The sequence below is a fragment of the Carlito syrichta genome, unplaced genomic scaffold, assembly GCF_000164805.1.
Source record: "Carlito syrichta isolate Samal-C Ts95f unplaced genomic scaffold, Tarsius_syrichta-2.0.1 Scaffold106263, whole genome shotgun sequence".
NCBI lineage: Eukaryota > Metazoa > Chordata > Mammalia > Primates > Tarsiidae > Carlito > Carlito syrichta.
Genome location: NW_007050359.1, coordinates 417,843 through 443,997, shown reverse-complemented (window position 1 = coordinate 443,997; position 26,155 = coordinate 417,843). Strand labels below are relative to the sequence as shown.

Here is a 26,155-nt window from a genome sequence, read left to right as displayed (position 1 = left end):
GCGGCGGAAGGATCACCGGAGCCCAGCAGGTCAAGGCTGCGGTGGCTGGGAGCAGCCACTGCCCTCCAGTCTGGGTGGCAGAGTGAGACTCCAACTCAAAAAAAAAAAAAAAGAAATGCCATTGTCTTTTGCACATTTATTTTGTATCCGGAGACTTTGCCAAAGGCCTTTATCAGTGTAAGGAGGTTTTTGACAGATTCTCTTGGGTTTTCAAGGTACACAATCATATCATCTGCAAAGAGAGATAGTTTGACTTCCTCTTTTCATATTTGGATACCCCTGATTGCCTCCTCTTCTCTGATTGCTCGAGCCAGGACTTCCAATACTGTGTTGAACAAGAGGGGTGAGAGTGGGCATCCTTGTCTTGTTCCAGTTTTCAGGGGAAATGGTTCCAATTTTTGTCTGTTTAGGAGTATGCTGGCTGTGGGTTTCTCGTAGATGGTTTTTACTATTTTGAGGTATGTTCCCCGTATGCCTAGATGTTCGAGGGTTTTTATCAAGAAGGGGTGCTGGATTTTATCAAAAGCATTTTCTGCATCTAATGATATAATCATGTGGTTTTTGTTTTGACATCTGTTGATGTATTTAATTACATTTATGGTTTTACGTATGTTGAACCAGCCTTACATCCCAGGAATGAAGCCTACTTGGTCATGATGGATGATTTTTGAGATGTGTTGTTGAATTCGATTTGCTGGGATCTTGTGGAGAATTTGAGCATCTATGTTCATCAAAGATATTGGCCTATAGTTCTCTTTCTTTGTTGGATCTTTACCTGGCTTGGGTATCAACGTGATGTTGGCTTCGTAGAATGATTTGGGGAGAGTTCTATCTTTTTCAGTCGCCTGGAATACCTTCAGTAGGATTGGTATCAGCTCCTCCTTAAATGTCTTGTAGAATTCTGCTGGAAAGCCATCTGGACCAGGGCTTTTTTTTGTAGGAAGTTTTCTTATTATGTAGTCGATTTCCTTGATTGTTATTTAGGGTCTCAATATCTTCTGGTTCCAAGCTAGGTAGGTTGTCAGAAGATATGCCTTTGGAGGGTTAGAACATCCTAAGTTTCTTGATGTAAATGGTTTGTCTCTCATTTTTTTCACTCATATAGCCAGGTAAAGAGGTAGAAACGACTCAACAAGAAGATGATTCCCAAAGTTATTCAAGAGTAAAGTTTCGTGATCCTGTGCGAAAAATCAAGTCTAAACCCCTGGTGAGGAATTCTTTTTAAGTCATGTTTGTTTGTTTTGCAAAAACACCCAATAAGAAATGATTACGTACATAACCTGACTCCTGCTGTCCTGGAGTATGAACGAAAAAATTATGAGAAATTATTCCAACTTTGAAAATCCTGGAATCTAGCTGGAGAGATTAGAATACTGCCTGATTTGAGGAAGGGGGGGATGCAAGGAAGGACAGAAAATGTTTGTGATAAGACAATGTGTTCAGCTCTGAAGTTGCATCAGCTTTCATTATAGGAAAAAGAGAGAGTACTAAGAAGAATCAAAAGAAAAAAAAGTTCATAGAAAAAGTTTAAGATTTCTGTATTTCTCATAATTAAATAAAACTATCTCAGCATTGGCCTATAAAAAATGAGTCTACTTTTTTGCATTGTAATCTTTTGTAAAGTATTTACTGCTCTAAATTATATATTTATATACTTATTTGAATGTAAATAATTGCTGGTTTTTAAAAAAATAACTAATGGCAGTTACTATTAAAAGAGGCCCCCAATGCCTGCTACACTTGTTTGTTCATTACCAGTAATGTCACACTGTTAGCAAAGATAATATGCTTAGGAAGCCTGGAATATGCGTGGTCTTATTAGCATCAAGACAGCTGCCAGTTAACTGTGCAGAGCTCATCACAGTTTAAAAATCTGAAATCGCTACTGCTCCTCACTTCTCCTTAGGTTCCACCTGGTTTTCCTTCTGCAGAAGAGGCCTATAACTTCTTCACTTTCAACTTCAATCCTGAGCCGGAGGAGTCGGAGGAAAAACCAAAAGCAAAACATAGAGATGGCTCTCATCAAGAGGAGGAGGACAGGGAGGAAGAGGAATCACCCACACAGGAAGGAGGAGATGAAACGGTATTTAATACTGTGATGGTCATGAGGAGGGGGAGGGGGGCTGGGGGTAAATGGTGATGGTGATGGCCCTGCAGGGAAGAAAGCGGTTGAGGAGAAACCTGTCACCACCAGGTGGAACGCCTCGTCCACGTCTGAGCTGGAGGCAGAAGCACTGGCTTCATGTGGCTTTCTGTAGCTCTGGATCACGCCCTACAATGTAGGTAGTATTAGGGCCTTGATTACCTTGTCTGTCTTTCTTTTGCGGAAAAAGAGATTGAAGTCAAATTTCTTGTGTATTTTTCCTGCTAGTCCCCACACGATGATCAGTATTCATTTCACGTGCTAAGTGTGTATCTCTCCAAGGGAAATGAGCCTTGGTCTTTCTCCCCACAGTCTTACAAATGAACAGAATTGTGTGCCCAATCCCATACCAGGCCACACTCATTTCTGGAAAAGTGGGTGGTATGTGTGAGACAAAAGAAAAATGCGCCATTAAAGAATAGACAAAGACACCTTGAATAGACATGCAAATGGCCAATAAGCACATGGAAAAATGCTCAACATCACTAATATTACAAATCAAACCCTCAATGAAATACCATTTCACATCAGTTAGAATGGCTATTATTAAAAAAAAAAAAAAAGATGAGCACAGTGGCTGATGCCTATAATCCCAACACTTTGGGAGGTGGAGGCAAGAAGATTGCATGAGTCCAGGGGTTTGAGACCAGTCTGGGCAACTTTGTGAGACCTCATCTCTACAATAAATCAAAAAATTAACTGGGTGTGGTGGTGCATGCCTGTAGTTCCTGCTACTTGGAAGGCTGAGATGGAAGGATCACCTGAGCCCAGCAGGTTGAGGCTGTGGTGGCTGTGAGTGTGCCACTGCACTCCAGCCTGGGTGACAGAGTGAGACTCCTACTCAAAAAAACAAAACAAACAACCACAAAAAACAGTAACAACAACAAAAAAACAGAATTAAGTGTTGGTGGTGTAGAGGATGTGGAGAAATTGAATATTTGTGCATTTCTGGTGGTTCTTCAAAATTTAAACACAGAATTACAATGTGATCCAGCAATTTCACATTGGGTCTATATCCAAAAGCACTGAAAAAGAGGACTTGAACAGATATTTCTGCACCAATGTTCCTGGCAGCATTAGTAGCCATAGCCAAAAGGTAGAAGCAACCCAACAGAAAAATAGATAGACAAAATATAGTATATACACAATGGAATATTAGTGAACCTCAAAAAGGAAGAAAATTCTGACACATGCCACAACACTCATGTACCTTGAAGACATTATGCTGAGTAAGATAAGCCAGTCACAAAAGTACAAGTATGGTGTGATTTCACTTCCATGCAGTCCTTAGAGTAGCCACAATCATTGAGACAGAAAGTAGAACAGTGGTTGCCAGGGGCTGAGGAAAAGAGGAAATGGCAAGTTATTGTTTAAGTCTGGGTTGATGAGAAAGTTCTGGAGATGGTTGGTGGTAATGGCAGCACAACAATGTGAATGTACTTAATGCCACTGAACTGTACAACTAAAAATAGTCAAAATGAGCTGAGCTCGGTGGTTCACCCTGTAATCCGCGCTTTAGGAGGCTGAGGTGAGTGGATTGCCTGAGCCTGCGGGTTCAAGACCCACCTGGACCACTTGGCGAGACCTCATCTCTACAATAAACAAAAAAAATTAGCCGGGTGTAGTAGTGCGTGCTTGTTGTTCCAGTTACTTGGAAGGCTGAGGTGGAAGGATCGCCGGAGCCCAGCAGGTCGAGGCTGCAGTGGCTGGGAGCGGCCGCTGCACTCCAGTCTGGGTGACAGAGTGAGACTCCAACTCAAAAAAAAAAAAAAAAAATAGGCAAAATGGTAAATTTTATGTGATGTGATATTTTACCTCATTTTTAGTAAAATAAAGACATCACAAAATTTGCATATGATTGGCATATTGCTATGCTTAACTTATAATCTCTTCCGTGGAAAAATGCCTCCTGGAAGTGTATTTTTCTTACCTATGTCTATGGAAGCTTGGGAATATTTTGGCTTTCTTGATAATAATCCTTTTGAAAATCAGTATTCAGCTTGTGCTAGCTCAGAATTTCTCATGAGGTGGCAGACAAGATGGTCAAAACCACCATACTCTGGAAGCCTGGCTGAGACCAGAGGGTTTGTTTCCAAGGTGACTTTTTTGTCCCTGCCATGGAGACATCCCCATAATGTTGCTCAAGTGTCCTGCCGCTATGACAGCAGGCTTCGCCCAAAGCAAGTGACCCAGGAGAGAACTCGAAAGAAGCCGCACTGCCTTTTGTGACTTAGTCTCAGAAGACATATGCTGTCACTTCTGCCATATTCTACTCATTTGAAGCAAGTCATGAAGTAGAGTGCACTTTCAAAGGGAGGCGAATTAGTTCCACCTTTTGAAAGTAGAAGTCTCCATTTGTGGGCATTTTCTGAAATCATGACACTTTCCTCCAAAGGCTGTTTCTCCCTTCCTTTTTCCTTTCACTTTCCCAGAAGTTATGTGTGCCTAAAACTGCCCTTTTAAATCCTACCCACGTTCAAGTCCTTTCCCCTGCAGTCCATGCTGTAGTCTGCCCTGACCCTGTTTAAGTATTTTCGTACTCAAAGTGGATTTAGTTGTTGTGAATCAAGCTTTAGATCATCCGTAAGCCCTTTCACTAGCTCCTCTTTTCTGTCTTTTCTGCAGTTTTTCTCAGTCTGACTTTGCGGACCACAAAGCAGAGGTGGGTGGGGCAGGAGAGAGGAAGATTACATGCTGCTGTTTGGTGATCTTTCTCGTTTTTCCTTTGAGATGTTTTGTCATTCTCTGTCTTTGAGTTAGTCGGAAAATGTAGCTTCCATGTAGATTGGCTTTTCCCTTATTATTTTGTGTGTCTTGAGAGGAAATATTAGGAGGCAGGTAAATAGGTAACCACCTCTATCTTCAGCCATCTGGAAGTCTACACGGGATTTTAAAAGCTCATAAAGGAATACCAAATTTAAATTTTTAAAAGAAGCAGACAGAGAAGAAGAAAAGGAAGAGAAAGAAAGAGAAAGAAGGAAAGGCAGAAAAAGTTTGGCACATATGCAAACATAATTAACATACTTCAACTAACATTTGTGATTACAGCCCCTGTGCTCAGAATTTTTACATGGACCAATTCATTGTATCCTCACAAAGTGCTAAGAGATAAACTCAAGATTGAGTGCGGTGGCTCACACCTAATCCCAGCACTTTGGGAGGTTGGGGCAGGAGGATCTTTTAAGCCCAGTAGTTCAAGAACAGCCTGGGCAACTTAGCAAGACCTTGTCGCTATAAAGAAAAATAAAAAAGTTAGCCAGATGTGGTGGTGGTGCATACCTATAGTCCCAGCTACTTGGGAGGTTGATTCAGGATTCCCCAAGCCCAGGAGGTTGAGGCTGCAGTGAGCCATGATTGTGCCACTACACTCCAGTCTGGGCGACAGAGCAAGACCCTGGCTCAAAAAAAAAAAAAAAAAAAGGTGTTAAGATGGAAACTCTGTTAATGTGCCCATCTTACAAATGAGGAAATGTGGATCAGAAGGTTAAATAAGTCCCTGTAAGTCCCTCGGGCAGTGCAAGGTGGAGCTAGGATTCAAACCCTGAGCAGAATGTGTGGACTCTGCCCCTGGATGCTCGGTACCTCGGCCCTTGGGTTGATGCTTGGTGGAAAGTTCAACTGCTGCGTAACTTACAAGCCCAATTCTTTAAATAAATGTCAAAAAATAAGCAACCCCAGAGGAGGCCAGATTTTCTGGGATTTCTATTGCTTTTCTTAACACTTCTCTTTTAATCCAGGCCTCTTTGCTTTTGATGTCCTCCAGGTGTGCAGAATAGTGAAAAACAATCCACAAAAACCCACTGGATAAATATGGAAGCCCATGTAGTTCTATGTTTTCACTTCAAAAAAAGGGAAAGATGACTTTGTTGTAGGAATACTCTTGATGAGTTTAATATTCTTAATTGTTTTTCTAAGGACACTAAGAATCTTAGAATGATTTTTTTCTTGTCACTTTTAAATGCTGGACAGGACGAGGAGGAACTACTTAGCGGCAAGGACGCCGAGGACTTTCTCTTGGGCTTGGACCCTGCGGCTGGTGACTTCGTGGCAGTCAGACCTGCAGATTACGAAAGCGTCCATGTTCGACTGCAGAAGGAAAGAGAAATGCTCTTTGTACCCAGTAGGCAGACAGGTGCCTGCTCTTCTTACTTTCTTGTGCAGCTTAGACATCGTCATTTTCCTTCTGGTGAAATATGCCTGGCATGTAAGGATGCTTTGTTTCCAGAACGGATTCTGGGCTAATCTGATGTAATAATCAAGAAAAATGTTCAAATCAAAAACAAAAATACCGAACATGGAAAAATATCCATACGACAAACATGTATTAGTAAAAGAGCAGAAGGAACACCAGGGTGTTTTAGGAGCCCCTCCACCAAGTCGATGACTAGTTCCCAGCTGAGAGTGTATGAGAACTGCCTTTTATCTCTGGTTTATCCCTGATGTGATGGTGGTGCATACCTGTAGTCCCAGCTACTTGGGAGGTTGAACTGGCATTGCTTAAGCCCAGGGAGTTGAGGCTGCCGTGAGCCGTGATCATGCCACTGCACTCCAGCCTGGGTGGCAGAGCAAGACACCATTACCTGTGCATTTTCTTGATTGTGCTGACCACTCTCTGACATGATCTTGTACAGACCTTGGTTTACTGTTGCTGCCTGGTGCTCCCCCTGGAATCTGAGCTCCAGGAAAGCAGTGACTGGGCCCAGACCCCCAGAGTCTCATGAGTAAATGGCAAAATGAAGCTCTCAGTAAAGATTTGGTCTATAAATGAATAAAAGAGTGAATGAATAGATGAGGCAATGGCCACGTTTACTCAAACTTTTTAATTTACGAAGTATGTCCTCATACTTTTCCTCATTTAATTCTCCCAGGAACTCAACTAAGTAGATCTTTATTCTTTCCTTTGTATAAAAGGAAAGAGTTCAAGGAAGTGCCTTGCCCAAAATTAACCCAGCTGAAAGGTACTCAAGCTAAAACTTGTCCCTGAGGTCCTTTGATCGGAAAATTGCCCTCTTCTCAGTATGCTACACTGGTGAGTTAAGTTATTGTTTAGGTGTCATTCCTCAACTACATGATTCTACAACATGCCATGCAAGGGAGCACATTCACCTTTTCCTTAGTTCTGTTTCTAGAAATTAACTTGGAGAATTTGCAGCTTCTAAGCCCATAAACAAAATCTCTGGTGGTGAATTCACCAAGTTGTCATCTGAGATGCTTAGATTGGCACTGATGTTTATTTTATTTATTTATGAACTGTCTAGTGCCTACCTATAAAAAGCTTCCTGAAAATGTACAGCCCAGATTCCTGGAAGATGAAGGCCTCTACATCGGGGAAAGACTGGAGATGGCTCACAGCCATCAGAACATCATGGAGAACAGGTTGCTGACGCAGGAGCCTGTAAGTGTGTAGCTCTGCTCCCAAGCATGGGCCGACCACACTCGACATAAAGGGGTTTGGCTTTGTTGTCTGATGGGGCACTCCTTTCCTCCTGAGGTTTTCTAGAGAAAGTGGTCCGTTTTTTCCTTTTTAACTCTGTCCCCCAGTACATTTAGTGATCCTCAAACAAAACAGTCTCTCAACAGCTCAAGACCTGTCTTCTGCTCACTAGATCTGGGCTTCTCCTGCTAAATCAGATACTGGCAATCTTTCACCCATTTACACCATTTTAAAATTTTCCATACATAGAATGTTACCACTGTCAGGTTTTTCTTCTATGTTTTTTTCTTATGTCTTGAATGAATAAAAAATTTTTTTCTTAATCATTCATTTGAACTTTTTAAAAAAAACATGTTTTGGGAGCCAGGATCTATATCTTAAATTTGTTGTGGAAGGTGTTAGTAAAGACTTGATTTGTTTTTGTTTGTTTGTTTTGTTTTGATTTTGGGAGGAAGGAAAGATTTATTGAGAGCACAGAAAAGCTCCCACAGTCGGAGGGGACCCGTGGAAAGAGATTTTTAAAATTCTATTAGGGCAGGAAGAGGTATATGAAATGTGTACATTGAAACAGAATTTTCCTACACATGCTGCTTGTTTTGTAAATCATTTTCTGTCCAACTTGAAAAAAATGTCGTCCTTCCCTCTGATCTGCAGGGAAGAAGATGGTTTGGAGATGATGGCAGGATCCTAGCGATGCCAAACCCCATCAAGCCGTTTCCTTCAAGGCCGCCAGTGTTAACACAGGAGCAAAGCATCAAGGCAGAACTTGAAACATTGTATAAAAAGGTAGATACTGCTCCCTCCCATTCAAAATACATGAAATTGAAACTGCTTTGCTTTTCCAAGAGTGTGGGGTGCTGAATTTATAACGTTCTACTTTAATTTTTTAAGATAATTTACTATTTTACACATAGAGGAAAACAGCATGCATATTATACAAGCATAAGTTTTATTTTGCTCACCTAATATCTTCTTAAGCCAGGAGTGGGTTTTTCTAGCCAGGAATGACTGAATCAGCAGTTTTATTTGCACATCCAGGTTAGCCGCTTTTTTTCTCCTTTTGCCCTCTCTTTTCTATCATCTCACGTTTGCTGCAGGATTATTTCCCCCCTTGGCTTTTTATTGTTTAACTGGAAGTTGACTATCCTTGCAAATCATTTTTCTTGTATTTTCCTAAGTCCTGGTATCAAGCTGCCAGATGTGAGTCCTCACTCTACCACTCACTGGGTGAATTCGGCTCTCAATCCTTCATGCCTCAATTTGTTTTATCTGTAAAGTAGGCGTGATAACGGTACCTACCTCCAAGAATTGCGGTGCAGATTGAATGGGATAATATATATAAGTGCTTAAAACAGAGCTTAGTATCTGCTGGCTGTCATTAAATAAAGTTGCCTGCCTTCATATTTAATTGAATTCTTGCTTTCCTGGGACTGTCTCCTTCAGAAACCCTTGCAGTTTTAAATTTGTAACATTTTAACACAGGTAAAGTAAAAGCATGAGGGAGTCCTTCTGGAAAGTGGGACGATGAACAGAGAAGACAGGCTCATGGCAGAGACTCTAAGTGGAGTCATGCTGTCCTGCTGACTGCTCAGTTCGTTGCTCTGGATGGGCCCTTTACTTTTCTGACCTGTTTCCTTAATTGAAAAATAGGCCGGGCATGGTGGCTCATGCCTGAAATCCCAGCACTTTGGGAGACTGAGGCAACAGGATTGCTTGAGTCCAGGAGTTCTAGTCCAGCCCGGGCTACATAGCAAGACCTAATCTCTACCAAAAATAAAAATAAAAAATTTAGCTGGGCATGGTGGCACACACTTGCAGTCCCAGCAACTACAGGGGTTGAGGCGGAAGGATTGCCTGAACCCAGAAAGTTGAGGCTGCAGTAAACCATGCACTACAGCCTGGGCAACAGAGTGAGACCCAGTGGGAAGGAAGGAAGGCAGGCAGGAAGGCTGGAAGGCAGGCAGGAAAGAAGGAAGGAAGGAAGGGAGGAAGGAAGGAAGGAAGGAAGGAAGGAAGGAAGGAAGGAAGGAAGGAAGGAAGGAAAGGAAGGAAGGAAGGAAGGAAGGGGAAAGGAAAGGAATAACAACAACCTTCTCTACCTCATAGGGTCACTGTGAGTATTGAGATGATATTGTAGAACTCGATCTGGGCTTCTCCTGCTAAATCAGATGTTGGCAACCTTTACCCAATTCATAGAATCTTTAAATTGTCCATAGAAGAATGTTCTGAATTTCAAGTTTTCCTCCTGCTTTTTTTTCCTTAAATCTCTAATGAATAGAGAGTACATTTTTTCTTATGCATTCATTTAAGCTTTTTAAAAACATTTTTGGGGACCCAGTCTATATCTTAAATTAGTTGTAAAATTATAAATTTCTATAAAATATTGTTATTACAGACAAGTATTGACGAATGGCTACTTGGTACAGATGTGTGATCCTGAAAGTAGATTTGCAAAACAAGCCTGAGCATAAGTCCCAGCCTTTGAGGAATTTATCAGCTATTTGATTACACAACAAAGATACATGATATAATTAGTGATCAAGATTATATCAGTTTATGCAAATATTAAATAATCTATCAATCCATATATTCATCCATCCATCCATTTTAGCATAAAACATTGAAAAGATGAAGTTTTAAAATGTGGGTCAAAATTAGACAACAGAAGAGTAATTAGTATGAAGGAACCCATTAATCTGATCTGTCTTCTTTAGAAGGTCTAAACTAACTTGGAAATACTCTGTAATCAGAGGAGGATCCAGATATCCCTCACACTATAAGGATAAAACCAGAGGGCAGAATGCCATTTGGACCCAAGACCAGGTGGCTTTCTTGTTCCATCTCCCATGAATTACACTCCTCATCTAGACATAAGTTTAGCAGCTAAATTGCTCTGGTGAGTTGACCACACGGAATGCCAAGGCGACCACACAGAATGCCAAGGCAACCACACAGGTTAGTGATCAGACTCTTCTTGGAGACAGCTAAGACCGAGCAGCCCGAGGCCACCACTTAGCTTTACTGGGCAGAGAACCTGAAGTAAGGATCTTGGGCTCCAGCTGACTCTCCATTCAGACACATTCTTCCTTCTCTCTTGGGAAGCAGCCAGTGGTGATGGAAAAGGGGGTAGAGAAGGGGGCAGCCAGTGGTGATGGAAAAGGGGGTAGAGAAGGGAAGAGGGTTTCCCACCAGTACTTTTGGGAAGGGAGATCTTCCTTTCTTGTAGGCAAAAACAGAAAAGTCAGGGAACAGAATAGCTCCACTGAAAGGGGCTCACCAGAAAGCACCACACAGAAAAGACGTTAGAGAAGAAAAAAGTTGAGCCAAAGTCTTCCAAGGGCATTTATTAGAGAGCTGGCCTTTGAACATAGCAAAGTGTGAAGAATGTTTCAGACTGCATAAGAAAGAAGCAAAGGGGTTTTAGGTTAGACAGAGGAGATATTATACCTTCCTGTTTTTCCCTAACAGGTTACCTAGTCAGATAATTGCTGACTTGAATACCTGAGTCTTTTTTAATGGGATTATGGAAACTTGCCATGACTCAAAACACAATGCTTTTCTTTCAGAATTAGTATTTTTACAATTTTATTTATTTACTTTCATCTTTTCCTACATTTATTCGGGTCTGTCTGATTTCAGTGTCTATGTTTTCCCATTGTTCCATGCAATAGGCTTGCCTTTAAGAAACATTTGTAAATGCCTACATTCTATATTTTCAGTCTTATGTCCAAATTTCCATCTAGAAGATTTTGACATGACGCAGGAGCAGAGAAATAGATCAACAAGCAGAGATTGCTTTGTTCATGAATGGTTAATCCGTTTTCTTTCTCTGGCTGTGCTTAGAGTGATGTAGGTGTCAGGACTGGTTATACTCCTCTTCTTAATGGTAGCACTTAGCAGGTTGCCTGGCACACAGAAACACCTCAATGCAAGTCCAAACTGAATATCATTAAAATAATCTTTCTGTGTGTATTTAGAAGAAATTCCTTCGTTTCTACTCCTCTTTTTGGCTCAGCTGTCTCTCCTGCAAAGGAGTAGCTTTTTGTAGGGTCTAGCTTAATCCTGGCTTCCAAATAATGGAAAACAAAGTCAAAGTGCCAAATCAGGAGTTGTCAACTCTGGGAATGCATAGGTGGCAACATTCCAACTTGACCTTAGAGAGACTTTGTGCCTCAGGTGGGAAGATAGATGTGGAAGCAGGTGTTCAAGGGACTGCGATGTGTAGGAGCCGCCCTTTGTCAGAACTGTCCAGCCATCGGAAGAAGGTGTCTAGTAATTACTACTAGATAAAAGTGTCACTTTCCCCTATCACAATTAGTGGAACATTGAGAATTGCCCGTGTTTCACAGAAGCTTAATTTACTCACTATGTTCTAAGCACTACACTACTTAGGACCCTTGGTTGCAAAACGAAATCTTGCTTAACCAAATAGGGAACTTGGAGGCTCGCAAAACTAGCAGGGATTTGGGAATAAATCACAAAATTGAAAAAGAAATTTCAGGAAATAGCCTCTTGGGCCGGGACCTGGGTTTTGATGCTAGCAGAGTTCTCTCTCCACCTCTCTTCTCTCTGGTTCTCCTTGAATGCTGATGGGCCTCATCTTCTTTTGCAGCCAGGCTGGAATTCTCTCTGTATTAGGTGACGTGCCCTTGATAGCCTGAGCCTAGCAACTCCAGAGGGAAGGGATCATATTTTTCCCCACATTTCATATTATCAATTCAAAAAATGAACTCTAGTCAGTTGTCAGTGGATCATGTAGCTACACAACTCACGTCCAGGAGACAGAGCACATTCTCAGAAGATAGGAAAGTAGAATGCATCCCAGGCATAACCAGAATAATAGCTCTAGAATCTCCTGCAGGCTCTGAGCTGGACTTAGGCCTTGTTGCTGTTATTTTCCCAGAGTAAAGGTAGAAACTTGTATTTTAATTCCACCAATGATGATTATTTTTCTGTATATATTATTTATTTGTTTTTCTTTTTGAGTTGGAGTCTCACTCTGTCGCCCAGGCTGGAGTGCAGTGACATGCTCACCGCTACCCCTGCATCAGCCTGCTGGGCTCCAGCAATCCTTCCGCCTCACTCTTCCAAGTAGCTGGAACTACAGGTGCTGCTATTGCATCGGCTGATTTTTTTTATCTGTTATAGAAACTAGGTCTCGCCAAGTTTCCTGGGCCGGTCCCAAACCCGCAGGCTCAGGTAATCCACTTGCCTTGGCCTCCCAAAGTGCTGGAATTACAGGCCGAGCCACCAAGCCCAGCCTCTACTTTTAATTTCTTAAAATAAATTAATTTCTTAAAATCATCAAATCAATTTTAAAGTTAAAATATACTCTATAAATATTGTCTCTCCTTTGGAGAGATTATTACTGCTGTGTTCATGATAGTTCTCAATACCAGGAGGACAGAAGGAGTCAAAAAAACCGAAATCATTGTTATTATTTTGAGGGTGGGCCTCTTGTAGTACAGGCTTCCCCTGCTAGTTAAGGTTCTAGGAACCCATCGGCATCTGTGTACAGCTAGAGTTGTTGTGAGAGGCTGTATTTGGCTTCAGTGAATTTTTTTTTTTAAGATTCCTTTATTGCCCTTGTCCAAGTCATTATGGATGATTTACATGAACAATCTGCCCAAACCACACTGAGTATTCAGCAGTTGTTTTGTTGTTGTTGTTGTTGTTTTTACCAAAAAATGGCATGTGCTCTGTGTCGCACCCTCCTTATTTACCAGATCTTGCCCCGAGTGACATTTTTTTGTTTCCATGATGAAAAAAGTCCTCAAAGGAAAACATTTTGCCCATATGGAAGAGGTGAAACAAAAAACGGCAGAAACACTAAAAGGCATCAAAATGGATAAGCTCAAAAACTGTTTTGAGGATGCAATGTGCACAGACAGGGGAGGTGGGTGCATTTAAAGCCCAGACCAAAAACGATTTGTACCCCAACAAAGCGATTGAAATTAAATAAATAAATACTGTTTTGAGCAGCAGAAAAAGAGGTTTTGTTTTTTTTTTTTGAGTTGGAGTCTCACTCTGTCGCCCAGACTGGAGTGCAGTGGCTGCTCCCGCCCACCACAGCCTCGACCTGCTGGGCTCCGGTGATCCTTCCACCTCAGCCTTCCGAGTAGCCGGAATTACAGGCTTGCGCCCTGCTGATTTTTTTTTTTTTTTAATTGTAGAGATGAGGTCTCGCTGCCCAGGCGGTTCTCGAACCCGCGGGCTCAGGCAATCCACTCACCTAGAAAAAGAGTTTTGATAGGCATATTGCATCAGAGAGTACTTTGAGGATAACTATAGTTTAAGCATATAAGAATAAACACAAAACTTGTTATAAATAAATTCTGAGTTTTGAGGGGTTCCCCCCAAAATATAAGAAATGAAAACAGAAACAATAAAAAGAAAGACAAGGAACTAGGAGTCTTTCTCCATAATAGGCAAGGAGTTGAGGATCTTTTGATCCGTTTAACTCAATGACTACCAGGATTCCTGGAATACTTTTATACTTGGCTGAACTAAGCTTAAGGCAGAGATCTCCAGGAAGTATTGGCACATGAGCTAATGCAGATTTGGGAGAGGGGATGCAAAGTACAGGTGACCTAAGAAACAGGAAACAAAGCTGAGCCATTCTGTCAGTTATTTGCTCATACCAAAAAGAGTACAAAATAGAACCACACCCTGAGTGATCTCATAACTCTGGAGCCCTGTGGTAAGGCAAGGCACCAGCAGTAGCAAAGCAACTAGAGAGGAATTTTTCCACCATGCCTGTGGATTGACATTTAGTTGTACATGTCTTTGGGGGATGGAAATTTTTAATTCATCCAAGTAATTCAGGTTGTCATACAAGTGGAGAGTGGAAGAATGATTACCAAGGTTGGAGGAAGGAGGGGTGTGGATGGGAAAAGCGGAGATGTTGTTGAACTGTAAAAAGTTTCAGTTAGATGGGAGGAGTAAGTTCTGAAGTTCTATTGTGTGGCATGGTGACTATAGTCAATTACAATGTATTGTCTATTTCAAAGTAACTAAGAGAGGATTTTAAATGTTTCCACCGCAAGAAAATGATAAATATTTGCGGTGATGGATATGCTAACTAGCCTGGTTTGATCATTCCACAATGTATCCATGTATTGAATAGTACATTATATTCCCATCAATATATACAATCATTATTTGCCAATTAAAAATAAAACTAAAAAAAACTCAGTTGTCATAAGACACATAGTGACTGCATACAGATTAAAAAATTCTAATCCAATGCAGTTTACAATCGAATACTTTTACCTAAATGAAAGAGGAAAGAAATGGCCCTCCTTTGTTGCATTCTGAAGTGTAAGGATATTAATGATCAGAACTGATCTCTGAAAGTCCATGCAAGACTTTCATAAGATGCCAGAAATCAGTGGCAACTGATCCATGTGGGGTAGTCTTTTGTCCTATGAATCCTGGTGAAGCCAGTGCAGTGGCTGACTCCTATAATTCCAGCACTTTGGAAGGTGGAGGCAAGAGGATTGCCTGAGCCCATGGATTTGGGACTAGTCTGGGCAATATGGCGAGACCTTGTTTCTACAATGAGTTTAAAAAATTAGCGGAGCATGGTGGCACTCACCTGTAGTTCCAGCTATTTGGAAAGCTGAGACTGAAGGATCGCCTGAGCCCAGCAGGTCAAGGCTGTGGTAGCCATGAGTGTGTCACTGCATTCTAACCTGGGCAACAAAGGAAGACTCCAACTCAAAAAAAAAAAAATTCCTAGTGAAGATTCCTGGGGATATTGTTGCTACTGTTTTCATGATAGTTCTCAATATTTAAGACAGGAAAACAGATGCAACAAAAAAACAAAGAGCTAGGAATTTTTCTCCCTAATAGGAAGAGTGAGGTCTTTTGACCAGGACTTCTGGAAACATTTTATACTTGGTTGAGTTGAGCATAAAACAGAAACCACCAGCAATTATTGGAACATGGGCTAATGTAGATTTGGGAAATGAAGCATATTTTGGACGATACTGAGACATCCTGAATCCATTCCTAGTCAATCCTAAAATACTGATAAACACATCAGCTTTACAAGGGCATTTTTTAAAAATAAAAAAATCTGTAGTTCTTCTCATCAAAAGTAGACTGAACATTGTTTCATAGAATAAAATTGATATTTTGTTATTATAAGTATAGGGAACACTGCATTAGAGCCTTACAGAAACCATAGGTCCTAAATATACATTAGGAGTCTACTAATATGGGGATAAAGGGAAGTATGAAACTAAGTGGATAAAATGAAATACACTCATATAGTCTTGCTGGTGAAAACCAGTTCAAAGCATACAGCCACACAACACAATGACAAATTAATTGGTAAATGAAGAGTCATGAAAATGCTTTACTGTAAATGCAAATATTGATGACTAACAGTAACTGAAAATCAGATCACATCATAAAACAAATGGAAATACATTTCTATATGTAAATACATGTAAACACCCACACACATACACACACAATGTAGACCTTCTCTTTTCTGTTCTTAGTCTGATGGAAATAATGTTAGAATTGTGTAGTCATTGGATTCTAACACTGGAATCACCACTTCTGGGTTTCGTACCGCCCTCTGCACATCCTGGCTTCATGCTTGTAGGTCCCCAGGTGGTCTTTCCCTCTTAATTGATCGCTGCTTGAGGACAGACTCCACCACATTTTCGACACCTATTAATCTTTGCTGAATAAATGGGATGACATATGTGAAGTACTTTAAATGATGCCTAGTGATTTACAAAATGCTAATTGCATCTTTTTCCTCAGCCTCCCATTTCTATGGATAGAACATTAGAGGCCCAGAGAGGTACAGTGACTTGCTCAAGGTCTCAGTGCAAGCTCAAGATAGCCAGGACTAGAATCAAGGGCTTTTCTGGCCTTCATCTTTACAGGAAGCCACGCAGAAGAATTAAATGAAGTGATTACCAAACATGTTACCTACAATTTCAGAAGAGTGAAAGCTTCGATTCCAATTAGAGTTTTTACCACTTCCATTTAACATCATCATTTGTAAATAGTTTGTTTTGACACACATAATCTTATATATTCTAATTTTCCAGATCAGTAGTCCTCAACCTTTTTGGCATCAGAGATCAGTTTCATCGAAGACAATTTTTCCACGGATTGGGGGAAAGGGGGAGGAAAGAGGGATGGTTTAAGAATGATTCAAGTGCATTACATTTATTGTACACTTTATTTCTATTATTATTACATTGTAATATATAATGAAGTAATTATACAACTCATCATAATGCAGAATTAGAGGGAGCCCTGAGCTTGTTTTCCTGCAACTAGATGGTCCCATCTGAGGGTCATGGGAGACAGTGACACCTGAAGTGTGTTGCTTATGTCTGACTACTCCATAATCTCGTTTTAGTTTCTATTGCTGCAGAAGACCCTGGTTCACAAAGATAAGATGTTGGAACTTGAGGCGGGCTTTTCAGTGCTGATCTGACAGGAGGCAGAGCTCAGGCAGTAATGTCAGCAATGGGGAGCAGCTGTAAATACAGATGAAGTTTCCTTTGCTTGCTGGCCACTCACCTACTGCTGTGCGGCCCAGTTCCTATCAGGCCATGGACCAGTACCAGTTCATGGCCCAGGGTTTGGGGGCCCCTGTTTCAGATAACAGAAATAGCTTCCAAAGTTCATCTCTGCAAAAGAGAAGGATCGAGTGGTCTGTCCCAACCATCATATCCTGACTATAGTCAGGCTTTATAACGAGGAGAGCAAATAAGACACAAAATCAAAGATGTTTCTTCTCCACCTTTGAACTCCCCACCCACAATAGCACTGATGATCATTGAAAAAAAAGATCTTGAAGATTTTATGGAAGAAAGCAGAGAGAGAGATTTATCTGATATATCATACACCAAACAATCCAAGAATTCCCTTTAAGAGTCGGTTTCTTTTTTAAACATACTCGGCTCAGCAGCACCTTCCTCCTTTACCCCCTGTTACTTTGTATATCAACTTCCTTCCCAGGAAAACTGGGTGCCAGCATGAATCTCAGTTCAGTAAAGTTAGTTTCTTGCTGCTGCCTATAAAATAAAAATTTCTCCACATGTTTTAAAATTGGATAAACAGGAATATGTTTGTGATCCAAATAATAATCACCTTGAGCTAGAATCTATGTTTCTCTCATTAAAAGAATTTGAAAGGCAGCGGTTATAAAACCCCAAAATTCAAGAAACAGAATAGTCCACGTGAAAAGGGTTAGAACTATGACTTAGGAGAGTAATAAAAGCTAAAAGACAGGAAAGCAGCCAGGTGTGGTAGTGTACACCTTTAGTTCCAGCTACTTGGGAGGCTGAGGCAGGAGGATCACTTGAACCCAGGAGTTTGAGGCTACAGTGAGTCATAAGCATGCCATTACACTACAGCCTGGGTGACAAAGTGAAAAACCCTGTCTCAAAAAATAAAAAGTGAAAGTTGTTTTTTAAAAAAAACATAGGAAAGCAAGATTGAAATGACTTCTTTTTTCACTCCTGGTCTTTCATTTTCCTTTTCAAGTATTCAAATAAAGCAGACCCCTAAAACCTGGAAACAAGTAATCAAGCATCTTCCACCCAGCTTGCTCAGGATAGGAGGTATTTTGCATCTGACTGTTTTCCCAGTGCAGATTAGAATATCATTATCTACTAAGTACTTTATGTTTGATCCACACTCTGCTCTCTTTGGCAGGCAGTAAAATATGTCCACAGTAGTCAGCACATGATTGGATCTGGAGACCCTCCTGGAAATTTCCAACTGGATATTGATATTTCAGGGTTGATATTCACTCATCATCCCTGTTTTAGCCGAGAGCATGTCTTGGCAGCCAAGCTGGCCCAATTATATGACCAGTACCTTGCAAGACACCAGAGAAACAAGGCAAAATTTCTCACTGATAAGGTACGTGTGACCTTTTCCACAATCATTGTTGATGATGTTGGTTCTTCCAGTGAGCCCACACAGGGAAAATACTTTCTGGCAGCAAAATGTTCATGCCCATCTTTCATGTGTTCCCTCTGTCTAGGATGTGTGGTTCATTGTCCTACGTAGAGGCAAAAGCAAGGATAGAGATGTATACATTTAATATGCACAGATTCAATGGCACATGCTTGCCCTAAAGAAAAAGGTTTTTGTAAACAGTGGTTATTAGATGGAAGATATGTGGCTATAATGTGATCTCAGATCCTGAGATCATTGGTGGCTTGAGAATCTCTCCATCCTTAGAAACTTTTTTTTTTTTTTTTGAGTTGGAGACTCACTCTGTCACCCAGACTAGAATGCAGTGGCACGCTCCCAGCCATGGCAGCCTTGACCTGCTGGGCTCCAGCAATCCTTCTGCCTCAGCCTTCCAAGTAGCCGGAACTACAGGCACTCGCCTGGCTAATTTTTATCTTTTGTAGGCTGGTCTCGAATCTGCAGGCAATCCGCTCACCTCAGCCTCCCAAAGGATGCTGGGATGACAGGCTGAGCCACCGAGCCCGGCCAACATTCTCCTTTTGTATGTATTTCCTTACAGCATGCCAACACCTTTACACAAGTCAGTTGCTTCAACTGATGCTCAAAGAAATTGTTATCTGTTTGGATTCATTTCCAGTGTGACACAATCCCTTTGGATTCTCATGGGTGACTTTGACTATAGGCAATTTTAGTCTCAAGTCCTGACTTTCAAACCTTACTTCCCTAATAAGAAATAAGTTAATAATACCTCCTTTCAGGTGTCTATAATTTTGTTATTTATTATATCACAAGAATACTGTTGCATGTTCAGGACCCAGAAAAACCTGCTGTTAACTTTGAAAGAAAATTTGTTTCTAAGACACACATATAGTTTGTCATGAGCAGCTTGATTATCTGGGCCACACATAAAAATGGATACACATTATTCGTAATTATTCCAGTTTTTTAAAGAACAGAGGAAACAGTTCTCTGTCACAGTTCACTTATGGAAAAGATTTGAGACAGCTGGATGCTTGAATATCCATTCACAGACTGCTGCCACCATTTTGCCCAGGAAAAGTGGGCAGGCCCAGTCACATTGTTTGCTGTAAAGAATCAAGTTTCTAACTCAAAACTTGTATCCACCTCTTTTTAAGCTCCAAGCCCTAAGAAATGCTGTTCATACTGGCCTTAATCAGGAAAAACCTCATCAGTCTCTTGATGCAATAAAAAAAACCATCAAAGAGTATAAATCCGAAATCCGGTGAGTAAAATTAGTAATTGTAACTACCACTTTTTTCTCCCCATTAGAAGTGCACTCGTTTATTTTTCCAGATACTCTTTCTGAATGCACTATGTGTGAAATTATGCCAAATAAGATAATGAGCTATTTCCATCATATTAACACAAAATTTGAAGTCCAATAATATGAATAAGGACATGGGGAAATCATCAGAATAAGAGAAAATTGCCACAGCCACTGCTTTAGAGAGCAGCTTAGCCACAGACTCATATAGTTTCAAAGTTGCCCATCAGCTCAAACCCATCAGTTCTGCTCCAGATACGTGTACCCTAAGGTGCTATGTGTGCAAGAATGTGCACAGCATCACTCATAAAAGTAAGATGCTAGAAATAACCCAGTAGCAGAATAGGCTTGGTATAGGCTTACAGCAGATATCCATACCACAGTTAAAATGACTAAATTGGATCAGCATTTATCAACACGGATAAATCTGGAAGATAATTTTGAATGTAAACATTTCATTGTAAGAGGATACTGCCTGTATAATATGCTTCATAAAACCTAAAGAACACCTGAAACAATGCTCATTGGTTGTGAGTACACGCATGTGTGGTTCAGACAGGCGGAAAAGACATGCCAGCTTCTTCTTCCTGGGAGGATGAACAGAGACAGAATAGGGAAAGTCTTCAAATGTAACTATATACTTCATTTAAAAAAAAAAAATCCTAAGTAAATGAGACACAATGTCAATAGGTATCATTTATTATCTGTACTTTTCTGTTTATTTGAATTATCATAATTTTAAAATTCAAAAGTTGAAACCCTGATTATTGCCAAATAGTAAAAAAAAATGTATAATGTTGAATGTAATCATCACCTAAAGTCTTATCCCTCAGGAAAAATAATGGTTAATAGGTTTTTTTTGCTAGTTCTTTCATATATTGATAAATACACACACACACACACACACACACACACACACACACACACACACACAAATATGAAACACATAGACATGTTCATGTGTTTGTGTGTTTATATATAATATATAAACTGTATATCTATGTACCTGTGTGAGTATTTTTCACAGAATAAGTTCTGAGAACAGGAAATAATAAATCAAGAAGGTTCAATGTATACTTTCTTTTTTATAATCTAGTCATAAGTTGGAAATCCCCCTGCAAAGTGCAAATCAGTGTAATTGCAATAATTAAAGCATATGTTTAAAAATGAAAATTATTTTTTATGTTAAAAGGAAAACATATTGAAACCTCCTTGTGAGAATAAATTTTGTTTTAGTATACATCAAGTGAGAAAACAGTGAGAAAAAGCTATTCTGAAAGCAACTATGGTTTTTATAGGGAATTGCATTGATAAATCACTGCTTGAAAAACAGCAGAACTGTGTGTGAGACCCAGAGACAGGGACTCACGAGTGGCAGATCCATTGCAATAATCCTTCTGCTACCAGAGATGAAAACTTCTGAGATTTAGTATTTATGACCCAGGAAAAAGAGGGGATTTCAGTCCTTTACTGACTTTGAAGTAGATAGCAAAAGAGTTTCTAGGCAGACGGTCTGTTCCTGACTGTCTCATTACATGGACCCATTTCCTCACGCCTTCTGGGATCTGATCAGCCACCCCCGGAGCATCTGCTGAGCCCCGGATTGGTGCTGTCAACCTGGGCCAGCACCGCCTTGAGCATTTTCTATTTTATTCTCCATGGCACCATCGTGATCATGTTGCTTGTCCTCTGAACTGGAGCCAGGATATAGGAAGGAGGAAACATGGATGTTCAGGCTCCATAGGGTAGCACTTGAACTTGACTCTTTCTGTGGGGTCTTCACCCTCCGATGTGCTCGATCTTGAACAAATAAAAATTCTGTGACTCCATGCCCCCATCCAGCTGCTGCTTTATCTGTGTATTTCCCTTCACAGTCAAACCTCTGGGAAGCGTTTTTGCTTCCCAGACTCCCTCATTTCACCTTTCACCCGAAGCAGATCTTGCCACAGCCCCTGGGGACTCCACATAGCTAAGTGGATTGGAACTTCTCAGCTCTCTCAGCTCTGGGACACTGACACCATCCCCACATGTTACCTGTCCACACTGTCATTTCTCCATAGGCACCTTCTCTTGGATGTCCTCCTCTTAGCCACCTGTCCTTTTCAGTGTCCTTTGTCCAGTCTTCCTCCTCTTCCCAGCTTATACATGATCAGAGGACTTCAGGTGCTGCTTTCTTCTTAACCTTGTTTATGTATGTATTTGAGTAGGAGTTTCATGCTGTTGCACAGACTGGGGTGCAGTGGCACACGATCATGGTTCACCACAGCCTCGACCTCCTAGGCTCAGGCAATCCTCCCATCTCAGCCTCCGAATAACTGGGACTACTAGCAGGCACCACCAACCCCAGCTAATTTTTTTTCTTTCATTTTTATAGAGACAAGTTCTCGCTATATTCATTGCCCAAGTTGGTCTGGAGTTCCTGGGCTTAAGCAATCCTCTTGCCTCAGTATCCCAAAATGCTGGGGTTACAGGCATGAGCCACCGCACCTGGCTCTTTTTAACCATTTTTAAAATCTGTATTTTCTACTGAGATGAATCCACTTTTGTAGCTTTAAATATCATCTAGATGCCAGTTGCCAGGAAAAGTTTCATGTGTGAGCTGGAGTCCTTTCCACACTCTAGACTCTGTCTACATCAGAATTCAGAAAAGGGTTCCTTGACCCCTAAGAAAGATTACCTTTCCTTCTTCCTTCTCAGCTCTGGTCACAATTTTTTTTTTTTTTTTTGAGTTGGAGTCTCACTCTGTCGCCCAGACTGGAGCGCAGTGGCCGCTCCCGGCCACCACAGCCTTGACCTGCTGAGCTCTAACAATCCTTCCGCCCCAGCCTTCCAAGTAGCCGGAATTACAGGCATGCGCTACTACGCCCAGCTGATTTTTTGATTTATTGTAGAGATGAGGTCTTGCTGCCCAGGCGGGTCTCGAACCCGTGAGCTCAGGCAATCCACTCACCTCAGCCTCCCAAAGGCACGGGATTACAGGCTGAGCCACCGAGCCCGGTTGTGGTCACAATTTTTAATTAAAATTTGTTTGTGATTCTCTGATTTTTTTAGCTCATATATCAAATTTTTCTTGCTGAGAGTTCTTTTTTAGCATTTCTGTGAAGTTATTATCAGGCACTAAAGAAGGAAGTAAAAAATATATCAGAATGCTTGAAGGTGTCATGTAACTCAGTAAAATAATTTTATATTGCAGTTTTTAAAACAGGCAGGATGGGGTAGCAGCTAAAGGCATAAGAGAAGAAAACGCCACCTCATAGTAACAGGTAACATTTGTGAGCATCTTACCAGGTATCAGGCAAGGTTCTGAGCACATTATGTGGATTAACTCATTAACTCCTCCAAATAAACCAGTGAGGTTGGTCGTCCTGGCATCCCTACTTCACACATGCTACCTGGAGAAGGGAAGCAACTTGCCCACGGCCAGTTCATAAACAGTACAGCCAGGATTCAAACCTGGGTAGTTTGGTTCCAACGACTGGACCCTTATCCGTGATGCCTGACCATTCCTGAAGGAGAAAGTTTTTTACTCCAGTAACTTTCTTGCTTTTCTAAGGACTTCAGAGAGTCCTGAATCTTGGCTACCCACCCACTAACTGGGTGTCACCTTCTGCCATCTTCCTTTCCACAGCCACAAGTTGGCCTAGATCTCTTAGTGTCTCTGTACCGTCTCTACAGCCTGCAGTCCCAAGTACAACCTCCAGACTCAGGCCTGCCTTCTGGAGGCCAGGAGCTGCTGATTTGTGAAATGCTACCTTCTTGGTTTCTCATGCCACTCTCTTAGACGAATCCCACATTGTTTTATCATCATTTATGTTTGTGTCTGTCCCTCGAACTAAACTATAAACTCCCTGAGGACAGAGACACCCTTATCTCCTAGACACTTCTGAATCCCCTATGACACATGGTACTTATTCAAGAATTAAATAATTGTCTCAGTAATCAATTAACCAATTAATTAATAGCATAATAGAATGTCGGGTCTAAATTTGGCTATCATTCATAAAGCAAGCTTAAAGTAAGGCATTAAATAAGTTCCAAACTATTTAATTTTTAACTATTTTATCTATCTATATATCTACCTATTTTAAAGACAGGGTCTTGCTCTGCTGCCTAGGCTGGAGTGCAGTGGCATGATCATAGCTCACTGTAACCTCAAACTCCTGGGTTCAAGCCATCCTCCTTTCTCAGCCTTCCTATAAGCTGGGACTACAGGCATGTGCCACTATACCCAGCTAGTATTTTTATTTGTAGAAATGAGGTTTTGCTATGTTGCCCCAGCTAGTCTCAAACTCTGTCCTCAAGCAGTCCTTCTGCCTTGGCCTCCCAAAGTGCTAGGATTGCAGGCACGAGCCACTGTGCCTGAGCCCCAAACACTTTAAATAGTGGAAATAAAGTTAAAAGCGTTTTCAAATAATGTCTCTTCATATCAAGCCCAGAATATTGAAAATCTAATTAACACTGAAAACTCTCCAAGGCATGCAATAACAATACTTTATCTCCGCAGTGTGGAATTGTGATTTGTGTTAATACAGAAAGACTTTAATATATCTGTCACTAACCAGGACAGCAGCATGCTTTGCTATGTGTGTAATAATTTAGTTTGTGAGAACTGCCTTTATTTTGTTAACTTCAAAAATGGCTATTTGTTTAAGGGTGTAGTTTTTTTTTTGTTTTTTTTATTATCAACATTTTTTATTTTGATATTGTGGGGTACAGTTAAGGGTTAGGTATACAAATATGCTTCATTTAGGCCCCCTTGTTGACAACAGGTGTATCCCCGTCCCCAGACAGATGTTTACTACCATTAGTCCCATCCCCGACCCCATGGATTCCCACCATTGTCAGTCATTTTCTTATGGTAGTGCGTTGGATGATCAAGGTCCACTGTATGAGTGAGAATATGTGATACTCAGATCTTTGTTTCTGTGAGAGGTCACTCAGTATTACAGACTCTAGCTCCATCCACGTTGCTGCGAAATTCATGATTTTGTTCTTTTTTATGGCTGCATAGTATTCCATCGTGTATATGTACCACATTTTTTTAAGGGTATAGTTTTAATAAGAATTTTAAAAGGTAATTTAGTTTAATTGAAGTCAGATTCACCTAGAGAGAACAAAATCAAATAAACCTCTCAAAACAGATTGTCATCCCATTACCTTTAAATTTACATTCATATTTAGTTTTCTAGTACTTGTTTGCAAATATAATAGTTATCAAATTGAATATATAATTACTATAGCATTATTAATTTATTTTATTTGCACACACCTAACTTTTTGATATATACACTCATGTATTATTATAACTTGTAGACAAACAAGAAAACTGCGTGATGCTGAACAAGAAAAAGACCGAACACTACTTAAGACCATCATAAAAGTTTGGAAAGAGATGAAATCCCTTCGAGAATTCCAGAGGTTTACAAATACACCCTTGAAACTTGTTTTGAGAAAGTAGGTTTTTTTTCTTTTTCTTTTTCTTCTATTTTTATTTTAAAGATGTGGAGTACAATTCAGGGTTAGGTATATAGATGTTCATTATGCAGGTACCCTTGTTGATGAGGTATACTCCCCCTCCCCTGGCAGTTTTTCACCACTGCCAATCCCTTTCTTAATTGTCTTATTAGCTATATTATACATTGAGAAACATATATAAAACAAAGATGTGCTTTTTAAAATAACTATAAACGAACAACCATCTAAGCATTCCCCAGGCTAAGAAATAAAGCATTGTGTACCTGAGCAGCCCCTGTGTTCCTTGCCTAAAAACATCCCTCTCCATCCCAGAAGTAACAACTATTTGGACTTTTGTGATCCTTGTTTCTTTGCTTTTATAGTTTACTATCTATGTGTAGTCCCTAAGAAGATATAGCTTAATATAACCTGTATTTGGCTTTTACATAAGTGAAAGTATATTGTGTGTATTCTTTTTTTTTTTTTGAGTTGTGGTCTCACTCTGTCACCCACGATGGAGTGGTACAGTAGCACGCTCACTGCCACCGCAGCCTTGACCTACATGGCTCCGATAACCCTTCCACCCCAGCCTTCCAAGTAGCTGAAACTACAGGCACACGCCACCTGGCAAATTTTTTGATTTATTGTAGAGATGAGGTCTCGCCAACTAGCCCAGGCTGGTCTTGAACCAGAGGGCTCAGGCAGTCCTCTCTCCTTGGCTTCCCAAAGTGCTGGGATTATAGGTGTAAGCCACCACACCTAGCCCATCGTGTGTATTCTTTAGCGAATATGCACATTTCTTTTCTTCTGTACAATGTTTGTAAGATGCATCTACTTGACAGCATATAGCTATATCTTGTTTTCTCTGCTTTATAAT

General features: G+C 40.7%; 1 protein-coding gene across 1 annotated transcript in view; it reads left to right on the top strand.

Annotated features, from left to right (window-relative positions):
- Positions 1–1,098: 1,098 nt before the first annotated feature.
- Positions 1,099–26,155, top strand: part of CC2D2A (coiled-coil and C2 domain containing 2A) — a 103,505-nt gene continuing 78,448 nt past the window's right edge. Inside the window, exons 1-8 of the mRNA XM_008066948.2 lie at positions 1,099–1,207; positions 1,907–2,083; positions 6,113–6,275; positions 7,402–7,538; positions 8,232–8,363; positions 18,273–18,482; positions 19,676–19,782; positions 25,138–25,278. Of these exons, the coding sequence (XP_008065139.2) occupies positions 6,248–6,275; positions 7,402–7,538; positions 8,232–8,363; positions 18,273–18,482; positions 19,676–19,782; positions 25,138–25,278 (755 nt within the window). The 5' untranslated portion in view covers positions 1,099–1,207; positions 1,907–2,083; positions 6,113–6,247. The remainder of the gene's footprint in view (positions 1,208–1,906; positions 2,084–6,112; positions 6,276–7,401; positions 7,539–8,231; positions 8,364–18,272; positions 18,483–19,675; positions 19,783–25,137; positions 25,279–26,155) is intronic.